The 18213-nt window shown below is 36.2% G+C and overlaps 2 protein-coding genes across 7 annotated transcripts; both read left to right on the top strand.

Moving 5' to 3' along the window:
• Window positions 1–1532: 1532 nt before the first annotated feature.
• LOC114724613 (probable steroid-binding protein 3) lies at window positions 1533–12672 on the top strand. 6 transcript variants are annotated; one of them, XR_003738336.1, is made up of 9 exons: window positions 1533–2089; window positions 2984–3685; window positions 7493–7573; window positions 7674–7736; window positions 8396–8496; window positions 8597–8709; window positions 9198–9267; window positions 11925–12004; window positions 12489–12672. XR_003738336.1 is itself a non-coding variant. In XM_028910998.1 (2 exons), the coding sequence occupies exons 1-2, from the start codon at window positions 1767–1769 to the stop codon at window positions 3246–3248; spliced, it is 588 nt and encodes a 195-aa protein (XP_028766831.1). In that variant the 5' UTR covers window positions 1533–1766; the 3' UTR covers window positions 3249–3775. The 6 variants fall into 6 exon arrangements, 1 of the variants encoding a protein (XP_028766831.1); XR_003738333.1 differs by having other exon boundaries at window positions 7493–7736; XR_003738335.1 differs by lacking the exons at window positions 8396–8496; window positions 8597–8709.
• A 2390-nt stretch (window positions 12673–15062) lies between these two features.
• On the top strand, window positions 15063–17840 carry LOC114724608 (uncharacterized). The gene is made up of 4 exons (XM_028910985.1): window positions 15063–15659; window positions 16478–16627; window positions 16916–17090; window positions 17690–17840. Exons 1-4 carry the CDS (start codon window positions 15096–15098, stop codon window positions 17761–17763), a joined length of 963 nt encoding a protein of 320 aa, XP_028766818.1. The 5' UTR covers window positions 15063–15095; the 3' UTR covers window positions 17764–17840.
• Window positions 17841–18213: the final 373 nt, after the last annotated feature.

Raw genomic sequence — 18213 nt, 5'->3', positions numbered from 1 at the left:
TATCTTTTTAGATAGAATATAATATAAAATAATAATTTAAAAAATTTAAATATAAAAAAAATAAATGTCAATTAGGCGGGGTTGGTGGACTAACCAGTGGTAGGTTGTGGGCCTGGTGGTAAGAGTTAAAAAGATTTGTTTACTGATAGGCTAGCCAAATCAATCCACCAGTTTTTTGTGAATTAGCAGGTTGGACCCGTAAGTACAACTCATATTAGTAGCTCTGTGCTCAGATTTGAAGCCAAGGTAGGTTTTTTTATTATTGAGATAAGTGAATTCTTATAGATTCATCCTCCAAAAGAATCGGACATGATAATTTTTCATCATCCGACTTTGGGTCTATGAAGAAGAAATGGGTTTTTGCCTTTTTGGCAAAGTCACGCTGCATCAAAGCTATTTTAAATTATTTATAAATGTCATATTATATATCAGTAAATACAAGATACTAATGATGCAGCGCATGCCTGTCTTCGTATTGTTTCTATGCGGTGTCAAGCATGCAGGTTGTCACATGGCTGATGTGAAATTTCAGTGCTATTTTTCATTTGTTTATCTTTGGCGTGGTTGTATTAGAATTTAGAACTCATCTCGACACCTTAAACGATACAAATGTCATGAGATATTAGGTTGCCTCAATTTCTTGTAACAGTGTCATCTATTGGATCCAAGTTTGCAAGTCCATTCATGTGATATGATGCAGTTTCAACAAAATATGTGCGCACAACTAAATGTTCATGCAATGCAGAGAAATGGTTGGTGTAACTTGTAATTTCAGACCTGAGATGTCTCGGGTTTATTAGCAACAACCTGGGACTCCATTTAAATGCAGATCTGCTTTAATTTGTATAATGCTGTGTCTCTTTTCTGTTCTTATTATGTTAGCTTTTTAGTTATCTTTGGTGCACGTATGTTCTGCTTCCCCCCCCCCATACCGTGATGGGTACTGAATGTGACTAACTAATCTTTTTATGTAATTTTTTTATATGAATTTAAATAAAATTGACTTTAAAAAAAACAAAATACTAGTAACATTTATATTCCAAAATAAATTGATTAAATGGTTTCTGAAAAAGAGTTATCTCTTTTCTCATCGGGAGATTGAGGGCTTGTTTGGATTGACTTATAAGTAGCTTTTCAAACGTGATTTACGGAATACGAGATAAGTATGTGAGGAGAGTTTTGTCTCGGTTTACGTGAACTTGCTTAAAAGCCCGTTTTGAACAGAGCTCCAAACAAGCCCTGACAGTGAGAAATTAATGTCTATAAATATAACCTTTTAGAGAAAAACTGATTTTTTTTTAACAGAATCAAATTCACAAATTATTTATTTTTAAGAGACTCAAGTGTTTTACTCTTGAGTCATTTGTAAATTTTTATGGCGTGAGTGTTATTTTTGTTGCCAGTTTTTAGAAATAAATAATTTCTAAGTTTAGTTTTTATACTTTTTTTTTGTCAATTTCCTATTTATTTAAAACTGTACAAATTTAAATCGTGCTCGGCAAAATCCATAACATAAGTGAGGTGCCATTGGATGCCTTTCTCTCCACTCACGGCCTCGCCGAATGTCAACCGTCAAAGCGCTAGTGGGTTGGTGGGAGAAATTAGGTGTCGTCGGTCCTTTCTTCCTCCCACCCGCCACTATCTGCGAGAACCCGGGAATTCTCGTATCTTCTTCTCCATTGTGAGCTTCGATTCCGATATCCCATGTATCCCGTGCCCAAACACTCCTTCGCACATAGTGACCTTAAGCTTTAGCTATTCGACAAATGGGTGTGCACTCGACAGTAATGGAGGCGATAACGTGGTACACAGGCCTATCCCCCACGGCCTTCTTCACCATTCTGGTTATGATGGTTATGGTCTACCGAATAGTCTGCGGAATGTTTGTTTCTCCTGAAGACTACAATAGGCCTCCTACCATTACCGCTCCAAACAATCTTGGGTTGGATGGCCTGAACGTCGACGCTCCTGAGGCGGTTCAATTGGGAGAGATGACTGAGCAGGAATTGCGAATCTTTAATGGCTCCGACCCCAGTAAACCAATCTTAGTGTCAATCAGAGGCCAGATCTACGATGTCTCTGCCGGCAGGTACTCCAATTTTCCCTTTTTCTTCCCCAACTTGAAAGTTTGACTCTAGTTTTAACGGTGACTGTCTGATAACTGGAGGAAAGTTTTATGAACATAACTCAAGAGTATATTCGCGATGGCTTATAAGCTACAAATTGAGCATGCTTCAAATATTAAACCAGGGTGGCTTTATGGGTTGTCGATAACTGTATAATTCATTGATTTCGTTGCTGTTTGTCTGGTGGATGGGAAAATGAATGAAAATGCGTGAAATTTTATACGGGCAACGGGTGTATTTGTGGTGGGCAAAAGCCAACGAATTGAAAGGTTAGAATTTTATGCGTACGTTTGGCGTATGCTAGTTTGACTGTCAAGCAATTGCTCTCATTTTCTTCTATATATTGCGCCTCCTTGGGATTTAGACTTGGCCCCATGCTTGCGCCTCTTCAGGATAGCGGATAAATCTTTAATTTGATATGTCTGTTCAACTGATTCTGTCTTGAACTATTGTATGCTCGACAAAAAGAAAATGGACACCAAGATACGAGTTTAATTATAGCTAAATATTGTGTCACAAAATACAGAAAAGAGCAAGCTCATAGTCTTGTCCGTTAGTCCGTAAGTCATATGTTCTACGGGGAGGATGATATCGTTGAATCTTTGAAATGATGTTAACCCATGTCATCTGCTATCTGCATATATGACCTGAGTTTGCACTAAGATGACGTTATGGCATTCTTTTTCTTCTTTCCGTCATTATACACACGCTTTGGAATATTTTGATTAATGCTATCATTCTGTCCTTGTGTGTGACTTTTGAATCAAATTAGTCGATGCTGTAGTGCTTCTAGATTCATTTGAAGATGGTACCAGATCATATTGTATGAACATTATTTTTTGCATGGTCACATGCAGGAATTTTTATGGTCCTGGTGGACCGTATGCTATGTTTGCCGGAAAAGAATGCAGCAGAGCCCTTGCCCTCCTTTCTTTTAAACCTGAGGATATCAATGGGAATCTTGAAGGTCTGAGTGAGGAAGAACTTGTAATTTTGGAGGACTGGGAGTATAAATTCATTGAAAAATATGTGAAGGTTGGTCAGCTTGTTCCTGAACAAAGCACCCAGCAAAATGAGTGCCGGGGAGAAATCAAAGACAAACCTGCTGATGAATGCAAGTGAGCAGAATAAAAACCATCTCGACATGATGGGGCTTCCATTCAGTTCATTCAGCTGACTCTTGTAGAACGTGACTGGTGCCTTTTGTATAGCTTTTGTTGGGTAAATGACGGAAGGATTATTGTTTTTTTGGAGACTGGGTGTTGGCTTTGAACGCTGAGATATATTAAATCCATTCATGTAGATCCCACTCATTATATTTATTTCTCTGCACTGCAAAGTCTTCTACAGGAATTGGGAGAATCAATTTCTGGATGTAAATTCTCGTAAAAACTTAACTATAAGTGGATTTAGATTCCTTGTGCCCATGGTGGGAGGAAGCTATGCAGTATGCACAGACAGAGCAGGGAGATGATCATAGACGGGATTGGGCTCATTGTGGGCTGTGGCATGTGAGATAATGAATAAGTGTCTATGAAAGCAGTGGGGCAAAGAAAAATGTAACTGAAAAAGGAGGTATCGTTGAAAAAATTTCTTGCTGTATTCATTATTAAAAGTGTCTTTACATAATATATTGTTGCTTCCCATTAGTTACTGGTGTTGCTAGTAATTTAATTCTTTTAAAATAAAATATTAATCATATATTTTCTCAATAACATTTAAAATTTGAGAGAATATTTGTACGCTGAACTATAATTCTTCTTAACAGTGAGGAGTATTATTTCTTTAAAAATAATTTAGAATAACGCATTAAAATAAATATATTACACGTTATCAAACATTGGAAAATATTATTTTTGTAATGTAAAATACTACCTCTGCCAGTTAATATAAAATTTAGTTTGACATTTAATATGGGTGAGTATATAAGTGTTCGGTTTCGGTTTTCGATAAAAATTGAAAAACCAAATTGTATTAATTTTTGTAACTGAACCGAAACTGATCAATGGAGATTAATCGAACCAAATTAATCGAAATATTTTAGTTTGGTTTTCGGTTTTTTGATCGGTTTTAGGTTTTTTTTTTTATATACTTTTCAATCCAATTAGAATTTCTAAATTCTCAACAAGCAAAACTAAATGCAAAATACAAACCAAACAATCTCAACAAGATCGAAAGAAACATAATACATTGTCTAAACAACTGAAAAGAGTATAAATATAAAAAGTCCACATCTCTTCCTAGAACTTGCCAGAAAATAAGAAAAATTAAAACAAAAAATAAAGAAGGCTCTATTTTACCGAAGGGAATGGGAATCGCATACTCAAGGCAGCAAATGCACAAAATTTGGATTCCATATTTCAATCAATAACAGCACGTCATCATCCGTCTAGTAAAAAAGATGAAAATCTGAGCACCAAAGATTTCAACACACAATTTAGAATATGGTATGCCAAAAGCAGCTTCAAATACCCAGCAATGGGATCAAAAATTAAAAGGTTTCAGTTCCAAAATTCAAATGTAGTGTGTTTAATGGAGAAAAACCTGAGCAGAATAAGAGGGATGGATGAACAGAAAGAATGCTACTCAAAGCCTCTGAGGATAGAATGCAGAGGCAACAGCAATGTCGAGCAGATATAGGAGGGTGAGGACAGTGATGGTGATGGTGATTGTGTTTACCTTCACTTCGATCTACCACCATCCTGCCCAAAGTGTTCGTTCACCTGTCAGCACTGATTCTGCAATGCATGAAAGAATGGAGATGGTGGAGAGCTGGTTGCCAGTGGAGATTTACGCAGCACCGACAAAGAGAGATTTTGAGGAGCGAAGAATTTCTATTTTGGATTTAGGTCAGGGTAGCAGTAGCACGGCAACATTTTTTTAAAAAATAATTTTAATATGTTAGGCTTGGACTTTGGACTTGGGAAAAGACAAGGAAACATATAACAAGAGGCCCATGTTTTTTTTTATTAATTTCAGTTATTCGGATAAACTAATTGTTTTTAATACTAACCGCACCGAAAATCAAAAACCGAAATTTGTATAAATAGAAACCGAATAAAAACAAAAAACCGAACCAAAAAAGTCTAATTAGATTTGGTTTGGTTTTCGGTTTCCATTTTAATTTGCTCACCCCTAACATTTAATATAGTTTTAAATATAAAACCTTTATTCATTATGTAATATGAGAGTGTAGGAATATCAAGTAATGTGTTTGAAGCCCCAAAAAACGGCCAGTATATTGGCCCAAAAAGGCTTCAGCTAAAACAAAACAGCCTGCCAACTTCTCCCCTTCCTAATTAATACGCGCTACCTTGCAACCTGTAATCTTTGGTCCAATAAACAGCCGTCAATCTTCGGCCCAAACAAACAGCTGTCCATTACACCTCCTCGCAATTCTCATGCACCAGCCTGTAATCTGTGGCCCAAAAAACAGCTGGTCAATCTGTGCCCAAGAAAACAGCTCTAGATGAGGCCTCTTTGTAACTTTTCGGCCATATTGTCCGTAATTATAAAAAAGGCGCCAACCCTGTACCGCGTCTCACCCCTCATGTAACCCGCTCAACTGTAAAGTTGTACAGCATCGCCATCCCCTCAAGCCCGCACAACAACGTGTGACACCAAGCATTACATAATGTAATATAGGGTGTATTTGGAACCACAGTTGGAGGCTCGAACAAGCATCTTTACAGGTAAAAATAATTTTTGGGGTTAAAATACTGTTTGAATTTACCCCTCCGGTCCAATATAAGACCCAAGACCCTTGTACGATATACACACTAGTATAAAGATTTTATATTTAGAATCATGAGCATATTTTTGGAATCTGATTTTTTACGTCAAATGGGCTCTTTCTTTTTCTTCTTCTCTTTTTTTTTTTTTTTAACTTTCGCGAGATGGTGCTGTGAGAGAAGCTGTGAAGGGCATTAGTTACGTTTTAAATTTTTTACTTCCCCATTTATCCTCTTTCTGCACGCGTATTTGTCTTTGTTTGTGGCTGAAAAAAAAGATAAGGATAGAGGTGCTGCGTCACTATTCAATTTGATTAATACTCTTATGCTCCATGTACATATTTTAATTTATATATATTTTTCTGGTCAAAACAAATTTATATATATTTTTATCCATTAAATATATTTAATTAAGTAATTTAGTATTTTTTAATTTCTTCCTAATAAATTAAATTTTTTATTTTTAAGAATTTTATTTTTAATATTTCTTTTGCAATTGTCACATTATATACATATATGTATTACTTAATAAAATTCATGTTTTTTTAATCATTTTACATATAAATTTTAATTTTTTTTATTAATTATCTAAATAAGTTTTAACTTCTTAAGCTGACTTTTTATAAAAGCCAGTTCAAACATAAATTATATTACAGTATTTGGCATTTGCAAAAATCAAGTTAAGAAAAAATAACTTCTTTTGCTGCTAATTTAAACACACTCATAGACTTATCAGGACTCACTGATCTCGTCTCATATGATGCGCTAATTTTTTCCAAGGGAGCTGCATGTGACGCACCAAACGGACCTACAAAACCTTTTTTTTTTTTAAGTGAATGCTAGATATTTATTAGGTGTATAAATATAGATATACTATCTCCTTAATATAAAAGTTGGTTGGAAATTTAATTTAGTTATAAATATAAAATTTTAATCTATTTTGTTTTACATTTTCCCCAAAATATCCAATATATATGATTAAAAATAGTAGTTTAGAGAAATCAACATGTATTTGTTATAGCTAATTATCTTAACTAATATTTTTAATTTCTCTAAATTATCTATCTAGCTCTTATGTTAAGAATCAGGTATTATTAAGTAATATGTGTTTTAATTATTACGTGATTGGAATTTTGTATTTTTATGCCTTCAGAATTTTATCAATGATTATTCTATGGGCTAGTTATTTTTTTAGCGGTTTTTGGTATTCTGGCACATAGAAAAACAGCCTGTCCATCATAAGTAAAAGATATAGCTGTTTAAAAAAAAAAAAATCCGAACAGCCTGTCCATATTCTGGCCCTTAAAAGGGAAAACAAAAAACAAAAAAACCTGTGAAATTACTTACCCGGTGGCGGGAAAAAACGCATTGTAAAAAAAATAACAACGTAAAAATTAAGCCACCGCTCCTTACCGTCGCCGATCCTTATATATAAGCCCCGGTCAAGTTCTCATTGAGACCCCGGTAAGGGGGTAACCCTTCAACGGTATATTTGACGGATAGTGTGCGTAATCAAGTCTTACCTTGAGTTGGCGTCTTCTATACCTGTTATTGCACGACGCTGTTGCTTTTTAATTTGAGCATCAATCACCTTCTTCAGATTATCCATAAATTTATGAATTTTTTTCCCTCCAGGACAATACTACTGATTCTAGCAAGCCAGTGGCCGACAAGCACAATGTTGAAACCGCGGAAATGTTGGTGAATGAGGCTCGGGTTTGTCCCATTTTCAAGTTCAAATTTCGTGTCTCTGTTACAACACTTTCACCCCCTGTGTGAAGAAAGGATCAGTCACTCATCGTGTTTCTCTATTCAGCATTTACCAATCGCGGAGGCGACACCTATATACGAGCAACTTCTCACCTTGTTTCCGACAGCTGTGAGTGTTTTTTTTTCTTTTTTTCTTTTTGGTTAATGAACATGAGTGTTTTTATTTGGTGCTTCCATGGTGTTCCTTACACGTAGTAGTGCGTGATTTTATACATTGCTAATGTTTAACGAAGTTTGCTGTGGAGGCACATATGGCTATAAATAATGATGATGCCACCAATCAAATTTTTAGTTGATGCCTGTCGATTCATGAGGCCAATGGATGACGGAATAAACCTGCTTTCCGATCACTATTACTGTAACTGGTGTCAATATGTTGTATCAATCGTTTTTGTTAATAATGTTTTGAACATTAGTATTACATATGAATATGTGGTAAATGCACACTATTGGCATCTCAAATATTTGTTTCTCGATTTTTCTTTCTTGGCCCCTCCACCTCTGCTCACCCTTCTCGATTCTTAGGTATTGAAAGGAATAAAAATAATCGACATTTCACTATGGAGATGTTATCTTGTGCTTGGAAGCTATGCTCCGAGGACTTTTCCACCCATATATATTCTTTGAAACCGTATAAATATAACAGAGGCATTCTTAAATATCCACTCGGATTGCTTTCCTTGTAAACATGAATGAATGACCATCTTTTTATCTCTCTACTGGTATTATGTTAAACATTTCAGCTTGTTTTTCATCTTGGCTTTGTAGGAGATATTACATCCGTCTCATTAGAAAGGTTAATGACAAGAAAGGGGTAGAGGGTCGAGAAGAGACTAGAAAAGCTTTTGATTTTATGTTCAACTACACTGGTAAATGTTTTCCCTCAATCTCATCGCCTCGTTTCTTATAGGTCATTATATAACAGCTTTGGTTTTACTTTTTACTTTTTGAGATGTTTGTTTGGTGCAGAGGCCAACGTGAGAGAATTAATTGATCTAAACTTGGTCGAGATTTAGTGAGGGGCTTCTGCGAAACTGGATGTCCTAAAGTTTACTGGCCTAGAATGTCTTGGCAATTAGCATGTATACATAAAGACAGAAGCAGATTATGTTTTGGCTTAGAAGCACTTCATAATTGTTTTTTGCTGATCATATTTGAATAACCTAATTTTCTTATATGTTGTTTAATTTTTTTTGGGCATTATTTGGTGGACCTCGCAATGGTATATTTCAAATTTGTTTCAACTAGTTAAAGTCACCCTGCCAAATATGTGCATGGGAACTGAAAGTAGTCTTCAGTTACGTTTTACATGTATTTAGAGCTTTCTGCTAGTAGCCTTCTCCTGTAAGATGTGTTGCTGGAAGATTTCTGTTATTTGAAGTCCTTATTTATTATTATAAATGTTTTCCTAAGATAATGTCCTCTTTCCGTAATACTGTTTACGGATATTAAGGTTTGAAAATATACTTGGGGCAAAGGAAGGGGAAAAGATATCCGTGGTCTATATTCAGAATAACAAAATGGTGCTTTCTTCCCACTAACTTAACCAATTCCAATTATTTACTGACAGAAGCAGACATAGAATCTGGCCCTGTATGGATGGAGTACATAGCCTTTTCAAAGGGTAGAGGCTCTCCCTGGTATGTGGTCCTTTTCTTTCATTATTTTAGTATATTTTTCAAAATGCATTTACTATTGCCTCCACATCTCACCTTTTAATTGCAACCTTAACCTTTTTTTTTTTTTTTTTTAAAGGACTTTTGTATAAGCATCCTCAAAGTCCTGCTGCAAGAAGAAAAAGTGTTGTTTTGTACTATGAAATTATATGGCTATAAAAGTGTGGATGTGACCTGCAGAATCAAATTTTTTCTGATGTCTTTAGTAGTGGCGTTTTCTTGATCGTATTTTTTCTGATGTCCTTAAGAGTTTCATTTTCTTTATTGTAGTTTATCGTTACCTTTTGTCTTGATAAGGACCCAAAGGTGCCACAATTTTCTCCTTTCTTTATGCGATAATTACTCGAGGTCAATTCTATTTTATTTTTATACCGTAGGTCATGAGATTATATTATCTACAGAATCATGTGCCTGGTGGTTATTTCTATTCATTCTGCTTCCCTACATTTGCCGACAAATTTTTGCATGTTTATGCGTGCATGGTTAGATATGTAATTCTATGTAATTTTATAACTTGGAATTTGTGTGTGTATGCTGAAAGAATGAGCAAGGAGATGTCTGTTATTAATTTGCAATTGATGTTCCACAAAAGTTGGTGCTGGTCTTCCCTATTAGTCTGAGAATGCATGTTCACACCATCAACACCCTTCTCGCCCTTGTTGTGTCCTTCATGGGGTCCACTCAATGTAAAATTGTTCTGATTTTTAACAGCTGATAATGCCAAAAAGATATACTGTTGGCAAATAGACTTTGAACCACTGCATGATAACTGCTCAATTATTTAGATAGCGAACAATGTTTTTGAAGCAGGACTAAAGCGATTCATGCATGAACCTTTTTACATTCTAGAGTGAGTTCTTCGACCGGCTCAACAATCCTTTTCCTATTGCACTTTGTTGATTACCTCTCTTATGTTTTGTGGCAACTAGTTTGTTATATTATTAGCGCTATCATTTGAAAAAGGACATCCTGTAAGGACTTTCCTCCACCCTCTTCTATCTTTGGGCACGGCCCCTAAGTGTCCCCCTTTGTGCCATATGCTGCAACGCATTCTAGTTAGTCCGTGCCTTGGTGGTTTGTTTATTTGATTTCTCTTTGGTGAGTGACAGCACATGGTAAGTGCACAAGATTCTTTTTTTTTTTTTGTGGGTAGTGACCGCTATTTGTCGGTAATGATTGCTTTTATATGGAGATTTTTAATTAGTTAGTTTTCTTTGTTGTAGTAGGGTCTGTCGTAATACATTTTGCTGGTACTTGTACAGGCTTTTTTGGCCATGTGTGCTGATGTCTTGGGTGTTAAACTGTGCAGTCTCAAAATTGTTTTCTGAAGTGTTGCTAGAATTATAGGAACATCACTGGTTGTTTTGTCTACATGAATCATGGATTTATTATACATGACCTGGTAAATCTTGAGCTCTTCATATGGCAACCAAAGTTGCTTAAAACATCCAGCAATGTTGGTGTCTGTTTAAGGTGCTTACAAAATGAAATACCTCAAGATCCTTTACTTCTTGTTGCTTTATGTTTTTGTTGAATCTTTCTGAAAAATTTATTACTGCTACTGTTCTGATTTTATACAGTGATCGACTGTGGTGATTGATGTTCTTGATAATTTAGCTATGGAGATTTCTTGGCACGTTTGAATGATGAGCAAAATATACGGGCTTTGTTTGAACGGGCTTTAAGTTCACTTACATCTGATGAATCAGTTGAGATATGCCTGGCACCAACTTTTTCTCTTGCTCTTTTGTGAAATTTACCAACAATGGAGGAAACCAAGCATGTGCATATTGTGTTCCCTATCCCCCCCAGAAAAAACAAGAAGAACATTTCTCATGCACTAATAAATGCTTATGTTGTGTTTGCCCCCTTACCAGAAGTAAGTATTTTTCTAAATAAATGCTGTAAATGTTTACTCCATTCTAGGCCTGATTGGTAAAGAATCTAAGAATTATAGGTAATGTGGGACCTAAAAAAACACTACTGCTGTGCGATAAAATGCTCAAGTGTTGTTTTGGCCCTGTGGAAATAATTGTTTTCCTTAAGAAATACTGCTTACTGTGCACTCCATTTAATGCCTAATGGCTTTGGTGCTTACCATTTCTTTGGCGAATGTTTGAAGATGAAGACCTCCAAATCATGGGATATGGAGATTCCACTGGGGAATGTATTTGAGGCTTGATTGAAGTTTCTCTAACGTTGGGATTTTGTTAAATTACTTTTTTTAATGACTATTTGTATGACTATCTTCATTAAATTGATACGTGGTATAGGTGAGGCTGCCTAGTGGAGGGTCTTTATTGTCGAAAATTTTGGTATGAATTTAATGATCACGTGATCAAGGGTCTCTTTGTTGCTGGCAACCATTCGATAGCCACATGTATAAAAACTTTTGCATTTTTCTTTTTGCAACACTTGTGAGCAATATGGGACCTTGTTATTTAGGAAGGCATGACATTTTCCATATTCTTGTCAGTTTGACGCGTTGTTCTTTTTCACTTGTAATTTATGCTATTATCTAGCTTTGTATGGCTATCAGGTGTTGCTTACAGACTTCAATGTGATTGTGGTTGTAGCATACCTGCAATTCCAATGTGGCTGTTAAATATTTCTATCTGCAGGTCTGGAAAAAGTTCACCCAGTTTGAGCAAAGTTACGGAGACCTTGCGAGCATGTTGATGGTGAGCACATTAGCTTTTGGGTACGTACATATCATGTCACAATTAGGTTTTTATCAAATTTCTACTTTTCCACGATATTTTTGATTTCTTCTTGTACACTTGGCGGTTGGTTGGCTTTTTGGGGAATAGTATGTTTGTCGAAAATCCACTACTAGGATACATTATGACTTTGTAAAGAGAGGGCTGAAGATCACCTGAAGCTGATTTTTTAAACTAAGTCCAATGGCCTTATGCTTCATTATTGTAAAGTAAATCCATGTATTCAAAGCAAAGTTTTCTCCTATATATTCCGCAATAATAGTTGGAAACAAGATCTTGCGGGATGGCAAGAAAATGTAAACTAGTCATGAAGTTTAAGCCGGTCGCCATCCGCTTTGATTTACTAGATATTTTGTTATTTCCATCGTTATCTAGTATGTCTACTTTATTTTATTACCCTGCTATTGGAGGCTGTGTAGGTCTCTGTGAAAAAGTTTATTGATTTGCATTTGAGTATTATGGTAGGTTGAAGAAAGAAGAAAAGAAGCACTCTCTGGACCAGGTGAAGATGGAACATCAGCAGTAGAGAGCTCTCTGCGGGATGTTGTATCACGGTATGGTTTCATGGAGCTTTGGCCACGCTCCTCTAAGGATCTTGATCATTTAGCTCGGGAGGAGGTACTAGCTATTTTTATTTTATTTTTTAAAACACAGTTTTTAACCCTTCATGGATAAGATTTATATTTTGTTTGTTTTACAAACTTTTAAGATTCTAAAACGACATGAATAATATTATAAGAAAAACGGGAGATTATTGAAAAAAATTGTTGCTATATCCATTATTAAAAATATCTTTACAAATCATACTGTTGCGTTTCGTTGGTTACTGGTGTGGCAATTTAATTCTTTTGAAATAAAATATTAATAATTTATTTACTCACTAACGTTTAAATTTGAGAGAATATTTGTATTTTTTTTCCTGCCAACAGAATATTTGTATTTTATACTATAATTCTTCTTAACATTGGGGAATTATTATTTCTCCAAAAATAATCTAGAAAAATAAATATATTTCATGTTATCAAGCACTGGAAGATATTATTTTAAATAAAACAACGTTGTGTGATTCCAAACACTGCATAAGTTGTGTGATTGATCATGTCTTATTTTATATGATGTGCTTTTTTTCTTTTTGGGAAGGGGGCAATTATTCTGTGACAAACTAACCTCTAACACTTTTGTTAAACTGAGATTTGCTACAAATTTATTAAACTTGAGAATATAGATATATCATGTAAAATTTAAAGAAATTGCGCCAAAAAACTGAGGCTTCGGAATTTTATCAACTCTCATCCTCTCGGCCCTTTGATAAAAGAAAGCAATTATGCCAAAAAAAAAAAACAGCTTGTCAATCTTCATTCTTCGGCATAGAAACACAGTCTGGCCCAAAAATCAGCCAGTTCATCATTGACCCCAAAAACCCTGTCTTCGGCTGAAAACTAGCCTGTCAATTTTGCCTCTTCATAATTAAAACGAACTTCCTTATGGCTTGCCAATCATTGGCCCAAACGAACAGCTGTCAATCATTGGCCCAAAAGTAGCTTGTTATTCATCGGCCGGGAGAGCGGCTTGTCAATCATTGTCCAGAGAACGGCTGTTTATCGTTGGCCCAAACAAACAGCTGTCACTCATGGCCCAAAACCAGCTTGTTGTTATTGGCCCGAAAAACAGCTTATCAATACTTGTCCGGAAAACGGCTGTCAGTCGTTGGCCCAAACAAATAGCTGTCTTCATTGGCCCAAAAAACAGCATGCCAAGCATTGTCCGGAAAACAGGTTGGCCCAAACAAACAGCTGCCATTACGCCTCTAGGTCATTAACCTAAAGCTTGTAATCTTCGGCCCAAAAAACAGCTGGCAATCTTCGGCCCAAGAAAACAGCTGTCCATCAGGCCTCTTTATAATTTTTCCCCATCTCCTCCCCCGCAGTGCTTACTTTTAAACAAGGGGTTTTATTGCGCGCTTTTTCTTGGCAGGAGAGAGAGACGCAAAAATATGGAAAAATTTTTTTACTAGAAAAAAATTATTGTTGTTTGATTTATTGTATTTTGTCTCAAACTCATGATTCAGCGGCCAAGTTTTTCGTTTTATCATTTTTTTTAATTAAATTTTCGTTTTATTATTGTTTCTCATTGCTATTTCTATATTTTTCAATAGGAAAATAAAATTATTTTGCACAATGAAGAATATCTTCACAAAATAATTTTCTGCGTTTCGTTGGTTATTATGATTTTTGCTTGGAACTGTCAAGGTCTTGGAACTACCTTGACGGTTCGGAATCTAAAGTTCCAATGTCGTAAGTACAAACCAAAGCTTGTTTTTCTATCAGAAACAAAAATGAGAAGAGAGAAGATTGAGAAGGTACGAAGAAAATGTGGCTTTGATTGTGGAATCTATTTTGATCCTGTTGGAAGATCAGGCGGTCTGGCTTTGTGGTGGAATAGTGATACTCATGTTGAAATCGGGGTGGTAAGTCGTTATATAATTCACCTTGATTCTCTAGTTATCTATAATGTTAATTATGGTGCTGTTACTCTGGTTTATGGCCCTCAAGCAATCAATCAAAAACTACATTGGTGGAGGTCTATAGAACTTTTGAATCCTGGTGAAGATGTTCCTTGGATGATTTGTGGTGACTTTAATGAATTACTGTATCAATCTGATAAGGAGGGAGGCAGAGATTGCTCCTTGTATGACCTTGACAGATTCAGTGCTTTATGACAAAGTGTAACATGTTTGAGGTTGAAGCAAAAGGATGCAATTTCACTTGGATGAATAACAGAGAATTGGGGGCGTTCATTAGAGAAAGGCTTGATAGAGCAATAGCTAATATTAGTTGGGGAGAGACCTTTCACAAAGGTCATTATGCAGTACTGGAGCCAATAGGATCTGATCATAGCCCAATTCTGATTTGTTATGATGTGTATGAAGGAAAAAGTCCCCATCTTTTCAGATTTGATAGGTGCTGGTTCAGTCATCCCCAATTTATGCAAATTATAAAAGAGAATTGGAAGCTAAATCCTGAGGAGGGACATGTTAAAGACTTTGTTCAGAATCTTCTTTCCCTGAGAGAGATGCTAAAATGCTGGAACAAGAAGGAATTTGGAAACACACAGAAGCTGATTCAGAAATTAATGCAAAAGATCCAAATTCTGTTGAGTGGCCCTTGGTCTGCGGAAATAGCAAGTGAAATCGCTATGCTGAAATCAAAAGTGGCAGACTTATGGAATCAAGAGGAGATTTACTGGGAGCAGAAGTCAAGAATTGATTGGCTCAAATGTGGTGACAATAATACTAAGTTCTTTCACATGTCTACAATCCAGAGGCGATGTCGTAATAGGATAACTTGCTTAAAAACAGGGTCTAGTGAATGGATTGAAAACGAGGAAGAAATTGGGAACTATTTTGCTGAGTTCTACAATGAGCTTTTCTCTCACTCTGGGTCTAGGAATTTTGATGAAGCACTTTGCTGCTTAGAAGCAGTTATAACAGAAGAAGAGAACAAAATCTTAATGGCTGAGATCTCAGAAACAGAGGTTAAAAAGGCTGTTTTCGAACTGGGGGGTTCTAAGGCCCCAGGACCGGATGGATTCACTGGAGTCTTCTATCAAAGATGCTGGGATATTGTGGGAAACCAGGTTTGCTCTCTCATCAGAAAGTTTTTCAATTCTGGTTTCATGCTCCATGATTTAAATAACACTGATTTAGTCTTGATCCCAAAAGTAGAATGCCCTGAAACTGTAAATGATTACAGACCCATAAGCTTATGTAACTTCTCTTACAAGGTTTTTTCAAAAGTCATCTCAAATAGACTAAAGCCTCTCATGGACAAGCTCATTGCTCAAAACCAAAGAGCTTTTGTTCCGGGAAGATTTATTCAGGATAATATCATTATTGTGCATGAAACATTCCATCATATGAAATCAAAAAAGACTGGCACTTGTGAAGTGGCTCTGAAATTAGATATGAATAAAGCATATGATAGGATTGAGTGGGATTTTCTACAAGCCCTCTTATTGAAACTTGGTTCTCTAGAGCATGGGTGGATAGAATCATGTGGTATATCAACTCTGTAAATTTCTCTATCATGCATGCTGGAAAAAGAATTTCTCAAGTCCTCCCTCAAAGGGGTTTAAGACAGGGAGATCCCTTATCTCCCTACCTCTTCATTATTGTTTCAAATGTACTCTCTAAACTTATTGAACAAAAAGAACGACTTGGTGTTATTCAGGGAGTAAGAGTCTCCAGGCGAGGTCCTAGGGTGACACATAGTCTGTTTGCTGATGACTCAGTCTTCTTTATTCAAGCTGATGTTGACATGTGCAGAGAACTGAAACACATTTTTGATATTTACTGCTGTGCTTCTGGCCAACTTATAAATGTCAATAAATCTTGTTTATACTTCACTGCTAATACTCCTACTTTGCTAAAGGAAGAGATTGGTCACATTTTTCAGATTCCTTTGGTTGACATTCCGGGAAACTATTTGGGACTGCCAATTGTTTGGGGAAAATCAAAAACCCAGGCGCTTAATTTTGTCACTGATAAAGTGAAGAAGAGAATTATGGGTTGGCAGAAAAAATTTCTATCGGAGGCAGGAAGAGAGGTACTCATTAAATCAGTTGCAAATTCCATTCCTGTTTATCCTATGTCTTGTTTTTTATTCCCAAAAAGGGTCTTTAATAAGCTAGACCAAATCATATATGCCTTTTGGTGGAATTCTTTTGAGCATCAACAAAAAGTCCACTGGACTGCTAAAAATAAAATGAAATTGGATAAGCTAGATGGAGGCCTGGGTTTCAAAGACTTTGAAGCCTTTAATCTTGCGCTTCTGGCTAAATTGGGATGGCGAATTTTGAATAATCCTAACCAATTGTGGGTTCAAATTTTGAAGGCTAAATACTTTCCTGATGGAGATTTCATGAATGCGAAAAAAGGAAAACGCGCATCCTGGTTGTGGTCTAGCATTATTGAAGGCCGAAAGGTGCTGAATGGTAATGTGTGCAAGAGTATAGGAAATGGACGTGGGACCCGTATCTGGGGTGATCATTGGCTGGCTGATATTCCGGGTAAGAAACTTCTCTCTGTTTGCCCTTTGGAACATATGAGAAACCTTACAGTGGCTGAATTATTGTCTCCTACTAGTTGGAATCTTTCTCTCATTGAAAATTACATTTCTGATTTTGAAAAAAGAGCCATCCTAAATACTGTTATAAGCTCTTCTAATAGAGATGATAAATGGTTGTGGACCGCGGGGAAAAGGTGCAATTATGTGGTAAAGGAAGGTTACAAGATCGCAAAAGTGAATGGCTCCCATCTTATGCGTAATGTACAGGGTCCTTCTAACAATCCTTTAAAGAATTTATGGAAAGAATTATGGAAGTTGAAGGTACCCAGCAAAATTAAAAATTTTCTTTGGAGGGTAATGCAAAATGCTATTCCAACCTTTGAAAATTTATGCAAAAAGAAAGCCAGTGTGTCGGATTTATGCCTTATTTGTAAGGAGAAAAGTGAGTCGTTGAAGCACTTATTTTTTGAATGTGATTGGGTGAAATTAACCTGGTTTGGAAGCCTCTTTACTTTTAATCTTGATGCTTATACTCCAGTGGACTTTGCTGACTGGTTTAATCATTGCCTCTGCTATCTGCAACTGTCTCATTGGCAAAAGGCTGTCCTGGCCTCTACTCTCTGGTCAATATGGAAGAGCAGAAACAGGTTCTTATATCAGAATGTCGCCATTGATCCTGTCTTTACCTTTAAACAAGCAGAGGAGTTGATTCAGGAATACTGGACTGCTAAAGGCTGGAATAATGCTACGGATGCTATTAATGAGGGGGATGAAAAGAAGAGTGAAGACAAAGCAAACTGGAGTTTGCCACATGATAATGCTCTCAAAATTAATGTGGACTGTGCACTAACACCAGATGAAGCTATTGCTGCTATAGCTTTTGTTGTCCGTGACTCTAATGGATGGGTGTTAGATGGAGCTTCTAGAATAATTGCTGCTGATTCAAGTTTGATGGCTGAAGGTGCTGCACTACAGTTGGCAATGAATTATGCATATGAGAATGACCTTGATGAGGTGATATTCGAATCAGATAACCAAAATCTGATTAATTGCTTGAACAACAATGCCCCTAGTCCAGGTTGGAGGAACTATGTTATCCTTGAGAATCTACAATTCTCAAGGAA

This window comes from Neltuma alba, unplaced genomic scaffold (assembly GCF_004799145.2).
Source record: "Neltuma alba isolate B1F8T4 unplaced genomic scaffold, ASM479914v2 tig00012193_pilon, whole genome shotgun sequence".
NCBI classification, from domain to species: Eukaryota; Viridiplantae; Streptophyta; class Magnoliopsida; order Fabales; family Fabaceae; genus Neltuma; species Neltuma alba.
The sequence above is the reverse complement of the archived record's forward strand: the minus strand, read 5'-3'. Positions and strand labels throughout refer to the sequence as shown.